The 23,446-nt window shown below is 50.0% G+C and overlaps 1 protein-coding gene across 3 annotated transcripts in view; it reads left to right on the forward strand.

The window, feature by feature from the left end:
- slc8a1b (solute carrier family 8 member 1b) overlaps positions 1-23,446 on the forward strand; it is a 94,614-nt gene that overhangs the window by 36,719 nt on the left and 34,449 nt on the right. The window contains exon 1 of one of the 3 annotated variants that reach the window (XM_023796270.2): positions 20,128-20,351. The exons of the other annotated variants lie outside the window; for them this stretch is intronic. Coding sequence (XP_023652038.1) covers positions 20,293-20,351 — 59 coding nt within the window. The 5' untranslated portion in view covers positions 20,128-20,292. Of the gene's footprint in view, positions 1-20,127; positions 20,352-23,446 lie in introns of those variants that run through there. 3 annotated transcript variants of the gene reach the window in all.

Genomic DNA, 23,446 nt, shown 5'->3' on the forward strand with positions numbered 1-23,446 from the left:
TGTTAATTTGGGGGAATTAATGGTTCCCATTATGGAGAGTGACGGTGGCATTTGCATGAAGTTAATCACCCATGTGCCGGAAACCAGCCTGGACCAGGTGTGTAGAGACACTGGAGATGCTGTCTTTTACCCCAAATCCTTGTGGCCGTCTCACACCTGGAGGCCGTCATGACAGTTGTTTTATCACTGATTTATTTTGACTCAAGAAGCGTAGCAAACTGTGCTGACGCTGCTGCACCAAGGCATTCTGGGATGGTGGAGACGCTTGGGAGAATCCGCCGCGACGGCATGGGCAGTTTCAGATGATGGGGAGGCCGGGGCTTCCTCAGCCTGGGGGTACATTTTGCGGTGGGGGGGCTTAGTGCCTAATCCACTTCCTGTGAGTATAACACCTGTGGCACAAACCCCTCCAGACCCGGTTACCTTCCTGCCAGCACTGATGAAGCTTGAGATGTAGCCCGAAGTTGTCTTTGATGCCCCTTATATAAACCACATTGACCACAAGAGGATATATATCAGGGCATGTGGTTTAGTGGGTTTTGGTGCTGAGCCCGTAGTTAGAAAGTCACTGGTTCAAACCATGCAGCTGGCAGAGTGATGTCACCGTTGGTCTCTGGAGCAAGACCTTTAACTCCCAGTTGCTCCACAGACTGGTTTTGTCGACTGCATGCCGCTTTGGGAAAAACTTGCCTATTTTATTAAATATGAGAGTGTTTGTGTTAACAAAAATATGAAAAAAGTTTACGCTTCCACATCATGCTTTATGGATGCTTATGCCGCTTTACGCTTCCACATCACGCTTTATGGATGCTTATGCCGCTCGGATTTCTAGAGATTAGCGTTGAATCTATTAAACAATCATTCAATTAGTTCATTGTATAGGGGGCTAGAAAGCGTTAACTATATCGGTAGTTTATCTAAAAAATGAGTTCGTTTAGCATAATTATGTTTAACGATGCAGCATCCGACAGGTCCAAATACTGAGCACGGCATCCAAACATCTGCTGGGGCGGAAAACCACAGTCAGAATTTCATCCCAATTGCGGGTAATTAATGGAGGCTCTGGCAGGCAGTGTGGCGAGTGTGGCGGCCCGCAGACCAGGAAGCCGCCGCCCTCCGCCGGGGCAGACTCCCCTGAGCCGCCGTTTATTAGTTAATTATTAACTGCGGCTAATTGCAGGCTGATTCGAGTGCCCTCTCTGCAGACGCGCGACGCGGCTTTGATTGTTGCAAGTGAACCGTATCATGGGGCAAATTATAGAATTTTAATTTCAATTGCGTTTTGGCTTCCATTGATTATCAAAACAAAATAATCGAGATAAAATGACTATTGTGGCTCTTTTCATTTCACAGTAATACTCCCGTTTTGCCTTGTTTTATAAATCCAGCACACCCCCTTCCAGCCCCTTTTGTCTCAATTGAATTACATTAAGAGTTCAAGGAAATTCACTGCTAAAAGTTTTTTTTTTTTTAAAGTTCAATAAATGCATAAGTCAATGAGTAATTGTGATAAATAATTGTGATCTCAATATTGAATAATTGTGATTATGATTGAGCAGCCCTACCAAAACACGCCTGCCGGGTCTGGCCCGTTGCAGCACCTCGCCACAACAAACCGCGGATCGCCAGGGCTCTGACAGTCGACAAGCCGGCACAGGAACGCTCCCTCTCAGCACCCCAAAACGAACTCTAGAGAGAGTGCAGGTCTGCAGTCGATTAAGCAATGCCCCAAGCATGTACCCCGGACCCCTCCCCCCGGAAAGGCCTGAATTTCCTAATAAGGAGAAGCTAATGGTTTTCTGGGGATGGGATTTCTCCTGAAATTAATAAGTAAATTTCGCTGAATAGAAGCAGGGATGAGTATATCCACAGAACCATGCGACGCTGAAATATGCAGTTTTATCTGGGGATTCCCTTTTCAGGGGCGGGAGAGGGCAGGAAGAAAGCAGGACACCCTATTCCCCTCTGAATAAACCAGTGTGGAATCGCTGTTTTGACAGGCTGCGGTCTGGGGTTCCTGTCAGGGCATTTTAACATACAGGGACACCAGAATGAGAAGCAGCTCGGACGAATCAGCATGATCAGCACCGGTCACCTGACTCCCTCTACTGAGACAGATGGACCCCCCCCCCCTCTTTAAACCACCACTACTAACACTATCACTCATGATTACGCTAGTGATCTAGCCACGGCGGTGTGTTTAAAAGCAAACACAGAAGTGAGGCCACCAGTCACGTTCCACCTCTGGATCACTTTAAAGACACAAATGTTTGCTTTCAGTAACTTTGGAAAAGTTTAGCGAGGCACAGCTGCAGCTTGGACACGCTTGAGATTTAGTTTACTATGATGTTGACATGCTACACTTCCTTAACCCATGAAAACTGCCCCCCTCCTATCCTTACGTCTCCTCCTGAGACGTAAATAAGAAAACAGAAATGACAAGTTTCCCGGTATTAGTGATCCTTAAACTGCTACAGGCACAGCTGACGTCATTCTTGGAAGCCATGACAGTAGCATGGATTATGAGGGCACCCTGGACACAGGCAGAAGCCATCTGTCGTCCCTTAGCTGTTCGTCCCAGGATAACAGCCAGCCACCAGCTCCTCAAACAAAGGGGTCCCACCTAGGTCAGGACATCCCGGGCTGTCAGGGACTCTCGATTTAGCCTTCCTCTTTCTGAGGGGATTCTGGGTGACAGAGCTGATTGGCTCCTGGACGGGAGCTCTCTTGCTGAGCCTCCGCGCTTACACGAACAATAAGCGAGTCTCCCGGCAGAGCTCGTGGAGTCCTGCTCCCAGGATTCCGCTTTGTTTGCTCCCCGTGGAAACGGACACGGCTTCCAGGTGGCCGCTGGCTCTGGATTCTCGATCTCTGTAGTCGTGAGTCAGAGTGACGGATGGAACTGGCTGTACCAGACGGCATCCAGCGGTGCCTCATATCCATCGCTTATCGTTAGTCTTATTTACTCAGCTCCAGCGGTTCCTTTCTGACCAGAAGAGTTGAATAAGAAGTTCAGTAAGAGGAGCCTGCTTGGAATGGGGAGACTGTGCTGTCGTGTCTGGACCACAGGTCTTCATGACTGGGTCTGCAGCTACACCAGATTAGATGGTGCTCCAATGGTGGAAACACCTCTTTTTTGGTCTCAGCTTTCCTGTTTCCTTAGCAGTGCTCTGGCTTAACTGTCAATGGCACTGATACAGAGTTCTGGAAACAGACAGTTCTGGAAACGTGGGCTGTCCAAAGATGGAGCAGATGCTTGCCCTGGAGATCCCTTCACTCCTATACCAGTTCAGTGGAAACTGGCTGTCCAGCCCGCCTTTGTTTCATTGACTGATCTGTAGAGGTCTTCACGGTCTCCAGACCAGTTGTAGATGAAGTTGCCAGGAACAGGTCCTGTTGTCAGCCTGTGTTATGGTGTCATTACCAAGATCAGTGATTAAACGATGACTCAGGCATCCAGAAGAAAGACAGAGAACCTGAAGCTGTTCTCTCGTTGTTGGTTGGTGGCGTCGGCTATCAGCCTGGGCTTTTAACTGCTTGGTTTTTTTGTCCATGTTTATATATAAACACAGTAGAACACCATCCGTCTGGCCTATTAGCCCTTTCTGTTTGCAGCAGCGAAGGCTAAGGGTGTTACATTAGGTCATTAGACATATTCAGCCCAGCCGGAGTGTTAAGTGGCCACATAAAAGTGTCTATGCTGGCATCCCTGGCGTAAGCAGCCGAGAAACAGCTTCATCTGGGCTGGGCCTTCAGTCCTGCCTCTGGACATCAGCTTCAGCTGGATCAGAGGTAGATCAGTCGCATCCTGCATGGAGGTGAGGATGGGGGTCGGGGGCAATTGGATTACACACTCAAGGCAGCAGAATGGCTCCCTGTGAGCTGCTTAGTCTTAGCAAGAGATGCACATGGACTTTCCCCGATTGAAAATGGACCGTTCTGCATATTAACCTCCCATCTCGATTAGCCTTTGGTGGGTCGGTAGCCTGCCTGCCGTCTTGGAGTCACGGCCCAGCCGCTCATCCTGTCCTCGAACATCAGAGCTGAGAATCCACACCGGGGATGTTGCCCGGTTACGCCCGCCGGCCCGCCGGTTCCCGGGCCGGATCCCCACGGGCTATGGAAACATGGAGCTGCAAGCTGTGCCTCATAATGTACCCAGGACTCCTGGCCGGGGCAGGAGGGCTGATGGATCGACCCCGAACTGGGACTAGCGGAGCGGTCTGCACCGGTCTGGCGGCCCCCTTTAGCCTTGTAACCGTTAATCTGAAACGGTGACCTTTGCCTCAGTGTTTTCTTATTGTTTTCACTGTAGGGGGAGGAGGCAATGTGAAATTCATGAGCTAATGGCAGGCGATTGATGAAATGTGAAGCCGGGGGCTCTGAAGCGCTTCAGTTGTGCATCACCCCCCCGCACCCCCCCCCCCCCCCCCCCACAAGGCGCGGCAGTTTGCCGAAGGCATCGCGAGTCACCACTGACGTGCTCGCGAATCCACGCTTATCGGTGGGTCGCTTTGAGCTGAAGCCTTGTCTGTGGAAGCTGTTGGTTATTTGCGGACATGGGGCAACCCTTTGGGGGAGGGGCGTGTTTCCTCACAGAGCAAAATGGCACAGCAGCGCTCACCGCCATCTGCGGCAGATGGTTATTCGGCAGCGGCCAGGGTGCACAAGCGGTGCGGTCTTTGAAGATCAGACTCGTCCGCGGGGAGACACGCTAGCAGCCGGTCTGGGCTCAGAAGCTGCCCAAATGTTTAATGGCTGCTGTGTGTGGACTTTAACTCCCAATGGAGAAGCAGTGTAGCTGTTTATTACTGTTTAAATTAACCAGGTACTTCTATTTGAGGCGACTTTTGATTTTATTTTTTGCACACGGTCACTTTGGATATCTTGGCTTGGTGTTTTATTTTTATTAGAGACTGGCTGACACCTCGAACCGCAGGAAGGGGAACTAGCAACGCAAATAATCGCTTCAGTGAGGCAATTAGGACTTGCGGATGTTGAAACGCCAGCCCTGTCCCCGCATTTGCCAGGGCGACGTGGTTATGGGGGGGGTTACTGTGATTCAGAGCCCCCCTCCCGGGAGCTGCGACAGGGCTGGGGGGCTAGCCGACCGCTCTTTAGCATCATGCACCTGATGGATCGCAGCCCTAATGGAATGTTCACTCCATTTACGGGATTGTGAATGTGACTTTTTTTTGCCGACGCAGAGAAATCACGGCTGACCCCCCACCCCCCAGCTCGCATTGTTGTTGGGGGGAGGTTTTTGTCTTTGGGTCTTGTGATCTATGGGAGCGACACTTTTCGGATTCTAATTGCTTTAATGGAGACTTGTCGGTCCCTCCGGGTTCCTTGATTTAATTCCACTAGTCGAATAACGGACCGGGTTTCGCTTCAGACCCCCCCCATCGCTCTTCGGGGTTTTGTTTCCCACGGATGGGGGCGCCGCCGGTACGTCAGTGCTCTAATTAATTAACGCTACCGCAAGACGGAGCGATAATTTGCCGCATCTACGCCCGCTGTTTGCTTTTGTCTTTCGCACTGAGTTCTTTCCACCCTGCTGAGGTCTGCATATGTGGCGTCCAAACATCGGGTAACAGGATCCGCTCCACATCCACCCCTTCAGCGATTCCGACTGCTTGTTTAGCAGGACGTGGCCGGTGGCAGTACAAGATGCAGGGATTCGGAGGCGGTTGATCACAAAGGGCCACATGGCTGCGATCGTGGACATCCATCAACACGCAGGGGGCCGCGATCATTGCCGGGATTAAACGCTGGGGAGCCAACGTTTCCTGGGGTGTGTCTCGGCGGACTGGGGGGGTGGCCGGGCAGGGGAGGGTCTGGACTTTGCTGTTATTCATTATCCCACACTGCATCCAACGGGTGAATTTTTGGAGGTGAGAAATGTGTGGCATAATGTGAAAAACGCCCTGCAATCTTTCTCCCAGTCCGGCTAAGCAGTCCTGGCTTCACGGTCAAACGGATGAACCCCTCACAGCTGTACACCTGCATCCAGGGCCCCCAGAAAGGCCCGCGTCTCCCGAACAGCCTTGGCGTAACCAGAGAAATCGGCTGTCCTAGACGGACTCAATGTCGGGCTGATTTTGGGGACTTAGTGATGTCATAGGTCGGTTGGGAATCAGGGGGTGGTTTTGTCAACCTGGTGCGTGCAGATATGTCACCGACGTGAGCGAGGACCCTTGCATCTTTTATCCCATGTGTAGAGCGCCTCCTACTGCCTCTACCTGGAAGTTCCAAAAAAAAGGCAAACAGGCTGGGCTGCATGGTGAGCCTTCTCCCCTTTAGGTGACACGCGTGCCTCGGTTTGCATCAGAGGCAGACTGGGCTGCATGGTGAGCCTCCTCCCTTTTGGTAACACGCGTGCCTCGGTTTGCATCAGAGGCAGACTGGGCTGCATGGTGAGCCTCCTCCCCTTTAGGTAACACGCGTGCCTCGGTTTGCATCAGAGGCAGACTGGGCTGCATGGTGAGCCTCCTCCCCTTTAGGTAACACGCGTGCCTCGGTTTGCATCAGAGGCAGACTGGGCTGCATGGTGAGCCTCCTCCCCTTTAGGTAACACGCGTGCCTCGGTTTGCATCAGAGGCAGACTGGGCTGCATGGTGAGCCTCCTCCCCTTTAGGTAACACGCGTGCCTCGGTTTGCATCAGAGGCAGACTGGGCTGCATGGTGAGCCTCCTCCCCTTTAGGTAACACGCGTGCCTAGGTTTGCATCAGAGGCAGACTGGGCTGCATGGTGAGCCTCCTCCCCTTTAGGTAACACGCGTGCCTCGGTTTGTATCAGAGGCGAACAAGGCAGCTCCCGCACCTGTGCCACTAAACCCGGAGCCTGTGAGCCGCTATTCTTAGCATTTCTCGCTAGCTCTTTGTAAATCGTTAGCAGCCCTGCGGCACATCCCGCTCTCGTGGCCAGAATTCCTGTCAGATTTTTTTGCAGGAGCGGGTGCTTCTCTGTGACGCGCCAGCCAGCACTTCGGGGTCCGAGAATGAAGCGGCCCGGATCAGGAAGGGCACAGGCGGGCGCTTTCGGCAAACTGTGCCATTATCGATACGCATGTGTGTTATTATCAAATAGGTGTTGGGGTCAGGTAAGAATTAAATGCGATGAGGTCGCCGGTTGTGTTAAACTCGATAGTCACACACCGTGTCTGCTTAAGTCCTCTCACGTACTCTACATTTTCACACCGAGTGATAAACATGGAAGCTGCATGTGTCAGTGGGGGGTGGGGTGGGGTGGGGTTGGGGGGGGAGGGGGGGCTTCGCTGTCAAGTAATAATATTCCATCCACACTCTCCAGACTACACAGACTCAGCCAGCCCATCTGGTCCTCCTACACGCAACTGTTCATGCTGAAACAGTATCTCCAATGTAAGGATCTACTCTCCCGGAATGACTGCAGCATACGTGTCGATACTGGTTATAATGCAGCCTCAGTGTGTGTGTGTGTGTGTGTGTGTGTGTGTATGTGTGTGTGTGTGTTATTGAAGGAAGGAAGACGCACCGACTGAAAGTGCCTTTTGATTAAATTAAAAGGAGTTAGCGGCAGATGCAGCGTGCCGCACTGTCAGCCTTGCTGGGAGGGGTGTTAAAACCACACCGTGTAGCCCCGCCCCCCCATCCACACCGTGTAGCCCCTCCCCCCCGTGCACACCGTGTAGCCCCACCCCCCCCGTGCACACCGTGTAGCCCCTCCCCCCCGTCCACACCGTGTAGCCCCGCCCCCCCGTCCACACTGTGTAGCCCCTCCCCCCCGTCCACACCGTGCGTTTCTAGTTAAAGTCTTTTGTCGACTAAGAGCAAAACGGCCTCGCACCCACCTAGTTTAATTCAGGTGGTTAGTAAATCTTACCGAGTCCGTTCACCCATCCTCTTCCACTCCCTCAAATTAAATAGACGTTCCCTCAGGGGACTGAATCTCTCTCATAAGAAAATGGCAGACAAGTTATTCCTGACGTACGCTGACCGTTGTTGGTCCCCGGCACAGACGTGAGGTAATGTGAGGTCACGGTTTCCATGACGCCGGGCAACATAATGGATCAGCATGTGTGTGCGCTGTTAATCAGAGGAAAATTCTTCATTCAGTTCATCTGCAGATTTGTTCAATTATAGTTTGTTCAATTAAACGTGTTGACTGCCCAATTAGATGTGCTTTGTCACTAGTCATTCTGAACGTCACTTATTGCAGCCTCGGCGCTCCAGAGCGTTTGAGGAGCTGAAAGGTGGCTAGTAACGTTGATGGCAATGACAGGGCGTGGATACGCCCCCTAGTGCATCGTAGCCCAAGTGTAGCTGGAGGGAGTGGCGTGGGGCCACATGCCATCAGCCTGATCCATTTTTCACACACTTACGGGAAGTTTTAACAGTTCTCCTTGTGCTTTTTTTCTGCTTGGGTTAGAGAACCAGTGGATTTTGCAACAATAGGGCCTGTCCGGAGACCCACTGGTGGTGTACCTGTGGGAGAGGCGATCCAGGTCTCGCTGGAGCAGCAGCAGCTTGGCAGGCCATCGGCGCCATCCCAGTTTGTCCCAGTGTCACATGTAGCTTCTGAGCACACAATAGAAGGTCCTGCATGTTTGGCAGGAGGCACCAAAGAAGCCGCAATTGCCCCAAACTGAAGTGTCAGGCAGCCAAAAACAGAAAGAACTGGACATTTTTGTACCCAACCAGAAACACTTTATCACGGTCATCCACATTGTTCCCCGAAGAACAGAACCACTTTTCCTCACAAATCCTAACCCTTACATCGAACCTGCTTTACGTCATGCTATTAAGATATATCGTGTAGTCATCATTAAGGAGCGTGATGGATGTCTTTGGAAACAATGATTAATTGTTCCTTTTCAGCCCAGCCGTCGTGAGATAGTATAACTGTCTCAACAAAGCTTTAAACTTGGCAAAGATTTGAGTTAATCGGCTCAGTTATTATGTATGCATTATGTATGCGATGGAAGCTTTTAAAAGCCAGCTGCTTAAAGGGGAAGAGCAAATTTATGTCCTGTTTTGGTATTGTGGTCTTTAGTATATGATGTACACTGTGATGTCTTGCTGTTAGGCATAGTCACCCTGATGAAATGTTAGCCTGTGCGCTAAAACGGCCCCAAAGGTCATAGCCAGTGTTAGTTATTTTGATTAGCCTGCCGTTAGCTTCCTGCTCCTTCATTAGCGCCAGCCTTGTCCTTTCTTCCCGCTCTCTTCGTTTCGCCTCGCTCGATGGAAGTATCGTTTGATCAAAAGTTCCCTTATGCATGGTCACACAGCCTGCAGGTCCCCGTGACGACCCCCACCCCCCCCCCCCATCTTGTTAGCAGGTCGTTGTGAAGCGGCTTGTTATTTTACGCTGAGCGCTCTTGCTCTTCCTTGCCTCCATCCGCCTCACCGGCGAGGCGGACACGAGGCGGAGACGCAGCCGCCCAGGCAAGGGAGGCACGGGCCGCCAATTTGCTGGAGCTCAGAAAGGCCCATTCGCTATGCTGGACGTTCATCATTATTCTGACTGCATGTTGAGCTGTGAATTACCAAATGAGTAACACTGTAATTTTTCTCCCAAGCTAGCTGGTGAGAGGCATGGAAATGGACGGGGAAGGAACTGGTAACTGGGCATTCCAGGTCAGGAGTAACTCAGTCGGGGCTCGAGGAAGGGATCGATACAGCACAGAGCGTATCAGCAGAAAACAGAAGGGCTGCAGATGCAGGAAGGGAAGAAGTTAAATTTAGCGGGCATCTGGACCATCTAGACAATACACATAATGTGGCCCATGGGGCAGAACCAATCATTTCAACAAACCGTGATCATCTGACTCGCCTTCTCATAAGCCACACCCTCTCATTCACAGGCGTGCTAGCTTCCACTTACAGCAAGGCTCATGCTGTTCAGAATACACCCATCCTATGTCAGTCGATCGCTTCTCCGGTGCCTCCTGTCGATTCATGTGGCAAAAGGGTATAAAGGGTCTAGGGGCTGGGGAAGCCTGAGGGACTGGCAGAGCATAAACATGGCTAAGAGAAAGGTCAAAAGGCATAGCGTGTGAGATTCATTGCCCAGGAATTCATCGCGATGTGGATGTGACACCTTGTCACAGTGAGGGAGCCCCCTGGTGACCTGGAGGTCCGGTGCACAGAATTTCCCAGCAGCAGGCGATGGATCATGTATAGGCTTGTCACAGTGAGGAGCCCCCATCCAGGCACTCTGGTTTCAGACGCGTTAGGTCGACAGCCCAATTATCTGTATGGAAACTCTGCCCCTCCTGTAACTGTGTTTGGAGTGCACTAAGCGGACCCTAGCAAAACAGCTCCGATTCCCTCGTCTGTTTATTTATGCAATCCGGCAAAATACTTTTGTTGAATTTTCTAAATGAAATCCAGTTTTTTTTTTAATGGCTAGCATACTTAATTAATTACCCACAGGCTTTTACGTCATGTGGATGGAAGGGATTCAAAATTTAATTTGGTTTATACCGATATATACAAATAATACAAATAAAAATGAATGTCAAGTACTCTTCTTGATGGTGATGTTTTGAGCCTGCAGCCTAATTAGAGTCCAGCGTCATTAAGCAATTATAATGAAAGCCCAGTCAAGCGTCTGGCCTCCTCAGTTTGTTAGGAAATTCTAGGCGGTCACAGCACTCACATCTAATTCCGTGTAAATAATGACCCCCCCCCCCCCCAAACTCTCAAGAGGACCCTCAGAACATCACCAGAGCCCGGGTCACCGTACACATGTCACAGCCTGTTAGCGACTGAGCCGGTACGTTAACAAAAAAAAGAGGCGGGGTCTGAGAGGGGAGGGGCTCTTAGAGACAGAGGGTTGGCCTCCAGCAGGCATATGTGTTGCACCGCATGGTTCTTGATATGAAGTTCTGATTTCTTGTGTGGAAGATCTTCTGTACTGTCTTTGAAGCATTTCACTGAATCACTGCCGTCTTTTCCGTCTGGATTCAGCTGCGAATCACCAGCTAAGGATTCCAGCTGAGACGTGGTGGGGAGACGCTAAATGTGCATTTTCTGAACAGATGGTAGCATCGGGGGCTGCACCAGCAAGCTAAATGATACCAACGAGTCCCTGTCCACATTCAGGGTCACTTTGTGAGGGAGCAACAGGGGGGTAGATATGGGCGGGACCAGAGGGACACTGGTCCCAGCTGAAAGCTGATTGGCCCTCAGAGTGCCCCATCCCCTGTCACTCACTAATTCGAACTATATCATTGGCTAATGATAAGGTTGATCCATCTATAAGAATTACAGCCTCTCTAAAGCCACCCACCTTAAAAAGATCTAATGAATACTGATATTCATAGACGTTGTCCTGCTTAAAACCTGATTGCAATACTAATACACGTAGATTTTGTGTTTGTTTTTTTCACTTTGTTAAATTCTTTTAAGCCTTTTTACATGGGGGGGGCTGTCTCAGAGATGGGAGGTCCCCTACTTGAACACGCTCCCGATGGGGCATTGCTGGTGCATAGCGCCGTGAAGCTGAACCGCAGCCGAAGGAGATCCGACGATCTCTTGCGTGTTATTATCCCCTGGGTGTAACTGATGAAAGTAAAGGAGGTGTACGGACTTCCCAATACATCTCAATCTTTCAAAAAGGCAATTTCATGCAAATAATAGGCAGTGCAGCGTGTATTCAGATGAGCTGTGTGCTTCATCTGCTCTGCTCGCTTTATGTATGGGGAAGTAATCTTTTCCCTTTCGGGGGTCTTTGTGTCACTTGGCAAATGTTTACGCGCCGCGTTTCACGCGGTGCCGCACACGGAATCGCGCCCGCGGATTTACCTTCAGACGCCAAGTGCCGAAAGACAGCGGCGTATAAAAATCCAGCCACAGAAGACGCGGAAAGCAAGATGCAGCTGCGGAAAGCGAGCGGACTGACGTCAGCGTCACACCTCCCTCCGAGACGGCACCTTTAATCAGGACGGATTAGTCCGCAGAGCATCTTCATCATAGACTGTTAGGAAATACGCGTGTGTGATAATTCCTTTTGGTTTTTGCTGATTACTGAAGGAGGCGACTGATTTACGCTTTAGTTTTGAAGTGCAGTCCTGTCGTGATGCATTTTAATCAATATCCTCAGCGACAGAGCTGTGGTTTTCAAAATATGAGAGAGCGAGACACGGCTGACAGATGCCGGGATGCAGGTTGTGTATTTTTCTTGTTAAACCCCCCAGAAGCCGGGTGTGGCCAAATGTAGGATTTTCACGTTTAGGGACCTTTGGTGCGGGGCGGGCCGGCTGTCCCACCAGGCCTTTCACATTGTCTACAGTAAGCCTCTCGGCAGAGCTTGGGATTAGCCCTCCTTTCAGGCCTGTACTGAAACCTTTGGAATAGGCTGGGGGAAAAAAACAGTGCTCTTAAGTGGTTCTCCATGTAAAGCAGAGAGCAGCCAGTGTGCTTGATTCGCGCTCTGTTCCGTGCCGTGTTGTTTTGGCCGGTGTGTACCGTTTCTATGGTGACGACGTACCCACTGCAAAGAGCCTGTCGTCCTGATATCCTTCTGGTAGCAGGTTTGGACAGGGGGCTTCAAGCAGCAGCAGATTCGTTTCATACTCCTTTTCCAGTTTATTAATATTCGGCATGTGTGTGTTTTTCCTCTTCACCATTGAATTCCTCTTGCTCGTGAAGAGTCTCGCTCTCAGAAGACTTTTGAAATGTACAGATAGGGATCTGGGTTTGGTAAATAAACTGAAATGAAAAGTGAGATAAGAGCCAGCACACAGGCTCCTTGTTGCGTGGTTTCCAGGGCCTGAGATATTTAATCTCTCTTCAGCCCCTGTGGAAACCCTGACTAATGGTGCGTTCCATTAGCGGCCCGCTGGATTTCCAGAAATCATCTGGCCCGGCCTGAGTTCTCCTTTCCTAACTGCTGGCCAAGAGATGGTCGCTTTGGCGGGATTGGAGTTCATTTATTACTTGCATGTTTTAATTAGGAGTAGTCAGGTCGCGTTTGTTTTACGGAGACACCCCATAAATCTACATCTCTGCAGCATTCTGAAACTCTACAGAGACTCTCATCAGGTATTTCATAATCCTGTCATTTTCTCAGCATCTTTTCCTACCCAGAGTCTTTTATGGTAAATGAGCCTTTGAGATCCCACCCATTTCTACAGGTGGATATTTTGCAGAAGTTTAAGTATCTTGCCTGAGGATTCAGCCCAGCCCTCAGCCTGGTGCTTTTCCGTCTGGACGGCTGTTAAATTCCCCCCAGCTGGGCCCTCCTCCGTGTCTGACCATCCAGCCCAGCTGGTCGGTACTGCAACTGCTTCTTTGGTTTTCAAAGCGCCCCCCGGCCACTTTACAGAAAAGCACATGAGCGTCCCTCCCCAAATCCCACCGCTCCACAGTCACCCCCCTCAGTCAGCTACAGCGTGCGGCTCATATCTGATTCAATTTTTCTGGAAGTTGGGAATGGCTGTACCTTCAGGCCGGTCCTGCCTCCCTGCTCCCAATCGCGTGTCCTGCTCCATCCCACCCGCTTGATGCTGAGATGCACCTCTCACATCTGTTTACTCTGACCCCCCCCCCCCCACACACACACACTGAACCTCTGCCCCCCACAGTGACTCTAGAGTGCTGGACAGCCTGCCATTGGGGACTAAGATGTCTTCATTTCTAGAATATTCCGTCCTCTTCCTCCGCTGAGGGCATGTCATGCATATTAACTGCTTGCTTGTGCTTACTGTGCAGTATTTTGACATAACAGCCACATTTGTTTCTCGAGATATGACCAAACGCTTAATTAGCTACATAACTGTCAGTGCTTTCAACTGATTTCCTTCATCCTTTCCAATTTCACCGACGCATTGTTGCTGTTCTGGTATCGGGGTGGATTCCGACAGCCATTATTCCGGAATCTTCTTCATGCTCAGGTCCTGTTTTCCCACTGGGTGAGGTGGGGGTGATTTGATGGCCATTGATGTTTAAGGTTAATTGTCAGGTGACCCTTCTCAGTTTGTATTTGCCCATTTCTGTCTGTCCATTCTGTTTGTTTGTCCCCCTGATTGACGCTCACTGAGTGTCTCGAGCAGATTAACACTCACCTCACATCCCCGAGTTTGCAGAAACAGGTTCCTAATCGAACTCTGCTTTGTGCTTTTGAACTGTTTTATTTTACTGTTTTCGAAATGATTCTCCTTTTGTTTCCTGGCCTCATATAATGGTCTGTATCCCTTTGTGATGCAGGAACAAACAAAAGCGTTTTCATCCTTCCTTGTATCTCGTATGTGTCAGCTGCCTCCTGTTAGGTTCTACGTGCTCGGAATTCCTCTACACTGTACACTCCCTGCATGGCTAACTTCCAAACCAAAGCTATACATCAACGTATGTCCATTAGGTAGATATTCTCTGCACGTACTGGTTAAAGAAGGCAATCTCTCACACTCGTGCCGTCTGTGAAACCTCTGTCTTTGAATACATCAGACAAATAGCATAACGTGACCTCAGTTTTCCGCAAGAGGCATATGAAGTCAGGATCCCGGCATCGGTGGTTGACGTGCAGCACGCGAGTTAGCCTGCAGGCGGGTTTGTTGCAGAATGTAACAGGAAGTGTGTCCTCCGCAGATAGTGGGAAGCTGACGTTAGCCTTGATTGAACTGCTGGCTGCGGCACGTGAGTCAGACGCACCAGGCGCACAGATCCAGGCGAAATCCAGGGGGGGGGAATGACAAGCAGCACGAGGCGTGACCTGCCTTTCCTAAGTGTCCCACAATGCTTTTTGGGGGAGCCAGTGAAGCCCTTTTTCTTTGACCTCAAACGGCTTGAATGCCACGCCGGCACTTCGGAATCCGTTCGGGGGCGTTTATCGACGCTAAGTGTTAGCCGCAGTGTCTGTCTGCCGGACAGCGACTCCCCGCTGTGCGTGCATTTGTAATCGCAGCCTTCGGCCCGCAGCCCAGCAGAGCCACTTTCTAGGATGTGGGCCACTGTGCGGTGCCATTCGGGGGGGTGTCCTCTGAGGACCGGTGGACAGGGAGCGTCTCGAGCTCGCCGCGTGACCTGCCGGTTGCTGGAGGCGACGCTGAGGTCTGGGCTCCTTCATTGGGGAGTAGCCAGATCATCTTAACGCATCCCCTCCCTTAATGAACATTAACGACGGAAAATGTTTCCTTTCACTGCTCGTTTAAATTTATTTTTTCGTGGCCCTGCTTCCCTTCCAAAGACGGGTGGGGGGTTAGGATATAAAATGAGAAAAATGGAAATAACAGCGGCTGTGAGATTTGTGGTCAGGCAATGGCTCAGAGGCAGTGATGTGGCAGGAGGGGAGGCTAGCCTTTGGGGGGGGGGCATAATTCACTGGTGGGGTACAGACTCTTCCTGCTGGCTATCAGTGAATTATTTACATTTATTTATCATAACTTTTACTTTATTTAGCCCCCAGATTATTCATGGGATCTGAACCAACGACCTCCTGATCACATGCACTGCATCCTAACATGATGAGCCAGAGATGACCCTCATTCATTAGCATTAATTAGTTAATTAATTAATTGCAACATGCACCTTGTCTATTTATAAGCAGATGGAAATAGGGTGATAAAAGTCTCTGTGTGTGTTTTTTTGTCCCTGAAACGAATATGCAGAACAGTAGCCCTGCTCCGACACGTTTAACACTGTGCTGAGCGGACTGATTCCTGCGGGGTCAGCCCTGTTCGGGACACCATTTAAGAAGCTTTTTAGTCCTGGGACAGGATTTGTGGGGTTAGTTCGGTCCAGGCACGCTGGATGTTTTGGCTGGGAAACCCCCCCCCCCCCCAGTCCTGTAAATTTCACTACTGTTTATTTAGGTTAAATCACAGCAAACCGGCCATAAGTTTCTGCAGCAGAAACAAAAGCCTTGGAAATGATCTGTGGCAGTAAATTTCCAACTATTAAATGTTCCCTCATCACCCACCTTTGGAGCTCTTTGATCGCTGTTGGCAAGGAGATTTTTTGGAGGTGGGGGGGGGGGGGTGGACCCATAAAATGAAAAAGAAGCAGCACCTAGGAGCAGTGAGCAGTCATATTACATCATAGGCGACAGAGCCATGGTGATTAACGAGTGCAGAAAGGGTTAGTGTAATTAAGGAGCTGGGTCACCATTGTTAATGTGCATGCTACGGAAATGAAGTCTCTGGGTATTATCCCTGTGTTTTTATTGGTGGTGAAGGAGGTCTTCACCTTCACTGTGTGTGTGCTGTGGAGGCCCCTAGGTGCCCAGTGTGCTGCCTGTAGTGAGCATCTTTCAGAGTCACTCGAGCCTCTAATTGAAAACAGCCACCGGACTTCGCTCCAGCGGAGGTTAAGTGAGGATCGATTGGGGCAGGTCCCAGCCGCGGAATCTGACGAGTTGGTAAACCTGCCAGTGGTGCCAAGGGAATAGGAAGGGACAGGGTTTTACTCACGAAGTTCAGAGATCAGATCACTCAAATGCTAACCATTGGTCAGATGTGGTCATGACAAATAGGAAATACAATCCAAGACTATGGCGTGCTGGTTATATACAAAGCCGGAAGTAACCGCAGCTCCCAAGCGACCATGTGACCTCCTGGGATCAATACAAGGTCATAGGTGGAGGCCCCCTCTGCTACTGGGTCCAAGTAGGGACTGGCACCCCCTGCTGTTGGGGGAGGTCATAGCATTGAGAATATAATGCACATGTGCACAATGGCATAGGAGAGATTTTGATACTGGTGGGGACACGACTTAATAATTAAAATAAAGCCAAATTAAATTAAAGTATATGTCCCCCCTAGTTCCTACAGTATACCTCTGTGTGCGTGTGTTTGTGTGTCGGTGTGACGGGTCAAAATATTCTTGATTATCGTCTATCACGGCGGATCGATGAACCTGCTGCCATTTCTGCCAACTGGCGAGTCTTTGATTGAGTTTTTAATGGTCCTTTGTTCTTTCTCCATCCCTTCACCCTCTATCGACCGTTTCCTTTCAGCCAGAATTAAATTTTAATCGACAATGTGCCCGTCACAGTCCCTCGGGGGCCGCTGCTATTTTCCCTGCTGCGCGGGACAATGGTCACCTCTTCCCCCATTTCTAAGCTGAGTCATTTGGCCTGGGTATGTTCTCTGGCTCCACTGGTTTTAGGGGGTGCATCCCACGCCTTCTTCTTGGGGAGGACCAGAGGCTGCGAGGTCATGTGTGGACAGGGATGCCCTTATATGGAGCCGGTGTGTCCGCGGCAGAGGCAGGCTTCCAGCGGTGGTTCACGTTCCAGTCTCCCAGCGGCCAATTAAACTCCGACTGGCAACCAGCTGGGTGACGACGTGGCTCTGCGATGGAGGGGCCGGGACAGGAAGATCAAGCATCCTGTCTTGCCGGGAACCCTATATTTAGCCATGTCATCCGTCAAAGCGGAGCGTTTATGAGGCCCGGCAGGGATGGGCTGCAGCCAGCGTATTTAGCTGTTTGCCACACGAGGGCTCCACGCCAAGCATCGGTGCCCCCGCCCCACCCACTACCCCTAGATCCTCCCACCCCCATCTGTCTCATCACTTCTGACTCAGCTTCTGGAGAGACGTGCGGCAGTGCCCCCCCTCGACCCCTCCTCGGGATGCCACACAAGTGAATATCACCCACCGGCAGATCACAGACACGCTCAGAGGTCACGCCACCCCCCCTACACCTCACCTGCCAACGCTGGATGGTGATAACGCACCCTTGGCTTCGAGTGCCATGCCCGCTGCACTGTGAAGCAACATTTGTTTATATACTGGATGCTGTGACCCCCAATCAGGACAGGAGGCTGCAAAGAAAGGTGCCCATTTTTATTTGCCTGGGGTAGGTGACAAGACCGCATCTGATTCATCTACAGAAATCACCATAATCGCCATGCTGTAAAGGTAAAATGAAAACACGACTTGAGTAATCTCACTTCGGTAGACCTTGCTCGTCACCAGGAAGTCACTGTCATTCACTCCTGCTCGCGGTTCTGCCCACCTTGTGCGTCGCCAGAGCGGGATTCGAGTGCCGAAATCATGAGCTTAGCGCTAGCTTAATTTTAATTCCGAATGCAAAGCTGTGGGGATTTCGCCCGCGGCCGTAGTTCCGTGTTCCTGTTTTCTGAGTCAGCTGAGCTGTTAAACGTCTCGACGCAGGAAGGAGTAAGACACTCTTGTCCCTGAGCCCTCCGGGACCATTTTAACTATCGGAGTATCAGTCAAGACGTATTAGGGAGGACGGAGATGCTGAAAGAAGAGGCAGTTTTGGGACTGAAGGAATTCTGTTTTTTCTGGCATCTCTGTTTCATTATTTGAAGCTCTGGTCCGCAGACATGAAGCGGACGCTGCCACGGGCTTCAGTTGAGCGGCACAGCGGTTCTGTTGCTGAATTTGTCACACGTGGGTCATTTGGGTTCATTCCATTCTTAGCCACAGAGCATCGCTGTAAGCACCCCGCTGCAAGAAAGCGAAGAATTTTTGCATGGTTAGCTGAGTCACGACCAGCGCCCACTAGGTTAAACTAATGCCTCGACTCATCGCCACAGCCGGGAAGGGGTGACATCGTCTTTGGAAAGACGTGGCCATGACATAGGTGCAGTGGAATCCGGCAAGCTGGTCCCTGCTGGCTGACCCAGGTCCAGACCAGTTGAGAAACAGTGGCCAGGGACCTGAGATGCCCCTGCACAGCCCCTGGACCACTGCGGTTTGCAGTTGGGCCTGTTATCTTGGGCTGATGTGTGACTTTGGCTGTCCTCTGCAAACGGACAGTATCTCAAAGCGACGGAGCTGATTGTTCCAGTGTTTGTGCTTGTTTTTTTGTTTTTTACTGTGATTTCAGATTTTTCCATGTCAGGAGGGGGCAGCCTGATGAGGAAACAAGCCGCTTTAAGGTGTGACAATCCGAGTCTATAAATCATCGTTTTATAGTGCTGCAGGCCCGTGTCCAGGTGCCGATTAGCAGCAATAGAGCATTTTTATATTTTTTTGTCCTGTGGCGCATTAAGTCATTTAATGGAGCCCTGGCGTTCCCAGACACTGCAAAGAGAGAACGCAAAGCCGATTCATGCTTTGCGTTTTGGCACTGACCCCTTGAACTGGCTTTGCGTTTTGTATTCCCGTCATCTGGGAGGGGGGGGGGGCATCATTATGGGATGGGAATTAATCTGTTTTGTCATCCGACTCAGCCGCCGTACCACAGATGCTCGTCACATCTCCGTCTCAGAGTTTTGATTAATGCTGTTTGTCGTAACGCTAATTAAAAGCAGGGAATTAACAAGAGCAATATGAGATTATAATCGAGTCAAGGAAAATTATGGTTATAGCTACAGATGCTGCATTGGATGTGATGGACAGTCCTGCCACTTTACCTGCACAGGCTGATCGGTTGCTCTGCTGTCAAACACCCTGACTGAGTAGGCAGTAAATCACAGCATGAACCCAATCAAACAGAGAGCCAGCTGGAAACGTACGGAAATATGAATTGTTATGCGGCTGGGGTAACCTCTGGTATTGCACTTCAGTGGAAAAATGTGTCCTTAGCAGGAAGAACATTCAAGTCTGCGTTTCTTCAATTTACTACATCTGTGTTCTCTTGGAGATTTTAGGGCTAAAATGATTATTATGTAGGAACCTTGACCTTTAGTGATACTGAATTCCTGTTGCTAGTTATTTGTATGTCGTATATTGTGCCGGAGACATTTAGATTTGGTTTTGTTTTGCCAGCTGTTTTTTAGCACAATAGGTTGTCTCACACCTCCAGGGTTTGTTGGTTCCAATCCCACCTCTGTGTGTGGAGTTTGCATGTTCTTCTCATGACATGTGGGTTTCCAGCACGTTTCCTCCCATAGTCAGGCCTGCAGCTAACTAAGGCCCCTAATATACACGTGTGTGAGTGGACTGGCTTCACCTCACCTTTGTTTCTCAAAACCAACTCAAAGGTCGTACTTGTGGTCTTGGTATGACCAACTAATTTTCCCTCTCAAGAATGAACTTTGGCTGCAACGAATCATAGGATTGGTCTCATTTAGTGAGGATGCAGCCAATGCATCCTTGATATTTGGGGCGGAGCAAGACCACCATCCAGGGATTTTTACAGTCTTGGTGTACTTGTGTTCTTAGTATTGGAACTGGTCTTCAGCAATGGAAGATGACGTTAAACCAGTACCTGAGTACACAAGTACGGTCAAGTACACATACTGAGAAACACCCAAGCAGTTGGAAGATGGATGGATGGAAGACATAAGCCAAAAAGTAGTGACTGGAGGTTGCACTCGTCTACCAAGGAGGTCTAACTGCCAAACATCTTCTCTATTGATGCAGGAACTCAGTTAGCATCGGGACACATGCCATGTATGTCAAAATGCAACGGGGGATCGCGGGGCGGAAGGCTGTCAAAATAGACAAGCGGTGAGTTTATAAGGCGCAGTGCGATTTTTGCATTGACACATGAATGGCAGTGCAGGGGCACGTTTTGCAGACCCTGTGTGTCTTGCCGGGGTCTCCCCCAGGAGATGGGGGGGGGGGGGGTGCTGCAGGCAGAAGCCATTGTGGTGCTTCTATTCAAAGGCAAAACATAGGATGACAGAGATCAGAGGAGGAACACTCTCTCTTACCCTGAAATGACAGGGCAGAGCACCGCTGGGCTGCAGTCTGACATGCAAACAGCGACGGCCTGTCACAGAGCGCCAGCGTGGTCATTATGGGATGTCAGGAATGAAAAGCTGCCCCATCAGCCTTTGGGCTTGTTAATGTCGTCCGGCAGAGCAGGTCACCTTATGGACTGTGCAGCGATTCCTGCTTCCCGCACGCAGCCCCTGCCGCCTGGTTCATCCCCCCACCCCTCCCACTCTTCCTCTCGGTCGTTCCCCCTCTTTTGACCCCTTGCCAATATTCCCTCTCTTTATCCTTTTGAAAAGGACATTATATTTCTCTTTTTTTCCGTCCTTTCACCTCCCCACTGCTGTGCACTAAATACCTTCCCTGCTCGCTCGGTTTCCTTTAGAAACAAAAACATATCATATTGATCATCCCACTTGTTTTTTTTTTCCTTGCCCCCCCCCCCCCCCCAGCCCCCCCTAAACCCCCAAGCTTGCAGCAGACAGGTAGCCACCGTATATGGGGGAGAGTTTCTCACATAGGCGGCGTGTTTTGGATGTACACCGCTGAGTTCCAGTTCATCATGCAAACTTGAAGGTGGAGGTTGAGGGGGGGGGGGTCTTTCCAGGCTGGCCCTGTGCTCCGTGAGCAGCCTCCCCACAAGCCTGTGCCACCAAAATGCCCTGGGCTGCCCGTGTTGCCGCCTCGCATAGTCGCCCTTCCTCACCACCCAGCCACCGGCTCCCTCCCCCATGACAAAAGCAAGTCACCGTCTGCTTGTCTGCTTTACTTTTAGTGGTTTTTGTTGGCAAGATTAACATAATGACACAGTATTCTGGTTGCTTGGGACACCCTTTTCCAGTGCTCTACTTAAAAAATTGGTCATAATTGCATTATGGAATGTATTACTCATTCTACAGACAAAACATTATTTAAATCCCTAAATTTGCCTGTAGGGTACGCCAGTGAGGAAGTATGTGTATGTGCTATGCGATGGGCTGGCATCCCGCCCAGGGTCTGTCCTGCCTTGTGCTTTATACTGGGATAGGCTCCAACCCATTCCTGGATAACTGGTTATAAGGCACCAGTATATACAGATTGTTCCAGGACCAGGATTTGGAGATGCCGGTTGACCTGACACTGACTATTTTAATTCTGGTTTAATGTAGTTATTTATGGATATTGTTTTTTGGAGGGTATAAAATGGCTCGGTTAAGCACTGGATTAATTCCTGTCCTGACTTCTGCCTTCCGCGTTTTTCCCGCTCTCCCCAGCTCAGACTCTCCACTTGTCATTTCTGCATGATTAATGTCTGTACGGCAGGACACCGAAGCCCCCTGTCGCCCCAAAGCCAGGGCCTAATCGGTGATTTATCGGACAAGCTGCCCCTGGCCCTTAATGGCTCGTTATTCTGCTGTGACAGAAATCACTTTTAATGATTTTAACGACTCTCCGTTGTGCCCCTTGTTTCAAAACCTGTAGGAATTGTGTTCTTTTTTCTCTGTTTAGCTCAACATTGAACATTTTGGACCAAAACCATGTTTTTGTTTCACTCATATAGCTGAAGCTTCAGTTAAATATAAGCCTTATTACTGATTTTTACAGGTGTATATTGAACCAGAGCTCTGGCGATGCTCAGACCCTTTCTGGGATGTAACACTTCAACCTCTAGGCAGTCTTGACATTCCGACTGAACCATCGATTGTCTTGATCTAAGTAGATCTATTTTCCTTGGTTGTTCATCACTTGTTCTGTCCTTGTTTTATGGGGCACTTTTCAGGTTCATCGATGAAAATGCAATGTTTTTTCCCCCTAAACACCCAGTTCTGGCTTACTCTGTCCACCCTCATCTCCGGCGATGTGATACTGGCCGTACTTAATGACAACCTGCACAACTGCATAAACGGCCCAGCTATTTTAACAGCAGCAGTCAGAGAGCCGGAACTGGTCTTAAGTTAATTATGTAAGAGCTGCTGTTCAAGGCCGTGCCATCCCCTGGGAGAAGTGGCATAATGGCAATATGCAGTAGGGGGCGCTGTTTTTCTGTCATGTGGTGTAATGGCAACATGCAGTAGGGGGTGCTGTTTTTCAGTCATGTGGTGTAATGGCAATATGCAGTAGGGGGCGCTGTTTTTCAGTCATGTGGTGTAATGGCAACGTGCAGTAGGGGGTGCTGTTTTTCAGTCATGTGGTGTAATGGCAACGTGCAGTAGGGGGTGCTGTTTTTCAGTCATGTGGTGTAATGGCAACGTGCAGTAGGGGGTGCAGTTTTTCAGTCGTGGTGTAATGGCAACGTGCAGTAGGGGGTGCTGTTTTTCAGTCATGTGGTGTAATGGCAACGTGCAGTAGGGGGGTGCTGTTTTTCAGTCATGTGGTGTAATGGCAACGTGCAGTAGGGGGTGCTGTTTTTCAGTCATGTGGTGTAATGGCAACGTGCAGTAGGGGGTGCTGTTTTTCAGTCATGTAGTGTAATGGCAACGTGCAGTAGGGGGGTGCTGTTTTTCTGTCACGTGGCACAGTCTTTCATATGAGTCTAGTCAAAGGTATGGGTGGTCTGTAGGATGTTTCCCTGAAACAAATCTTATAAAAGTCATTATCCACCATAGGTCTCTCTCCTTTGACCTGGAGGAACGACAGGTGATACCAAAAGCAATTATGTTCATTTGTGGGCCAGCTGAACATAAGAGCAACTCTGACCATCCTTATCCTGAACATCAGCAGCCACAGATTTGACATCTCTAGCCGAAAGCTCATTATTTCAAAGGGGAATACTGTAGCAACTGGATCACCATGGAAACCACCTCCTCCTTTGCCCCCCCCCCAGTTTGATAATGCTCTAACAGATTTGACATTATTATATTTGACATTTCAGAATCTTTATAAAGTCAGTTCTTTTAGACAGAAAT

This window comes from Paramormyrops kingsleyae, chromosome 3 (genome assembly GCF_048594095.1).
Source record: "Paramormyrops kingsleyae isolate MSU_618 chromosome 3, PKINGS_0.4, whole genome shotgun sequence".
Classification (NCBI taxonomy): Eukaryota; Metazoa; Chordata; class Actinopteri; order Osteoglossiformes; family Mormyridae; genus Paramormyrops; species Paramormyrops kingsleyae.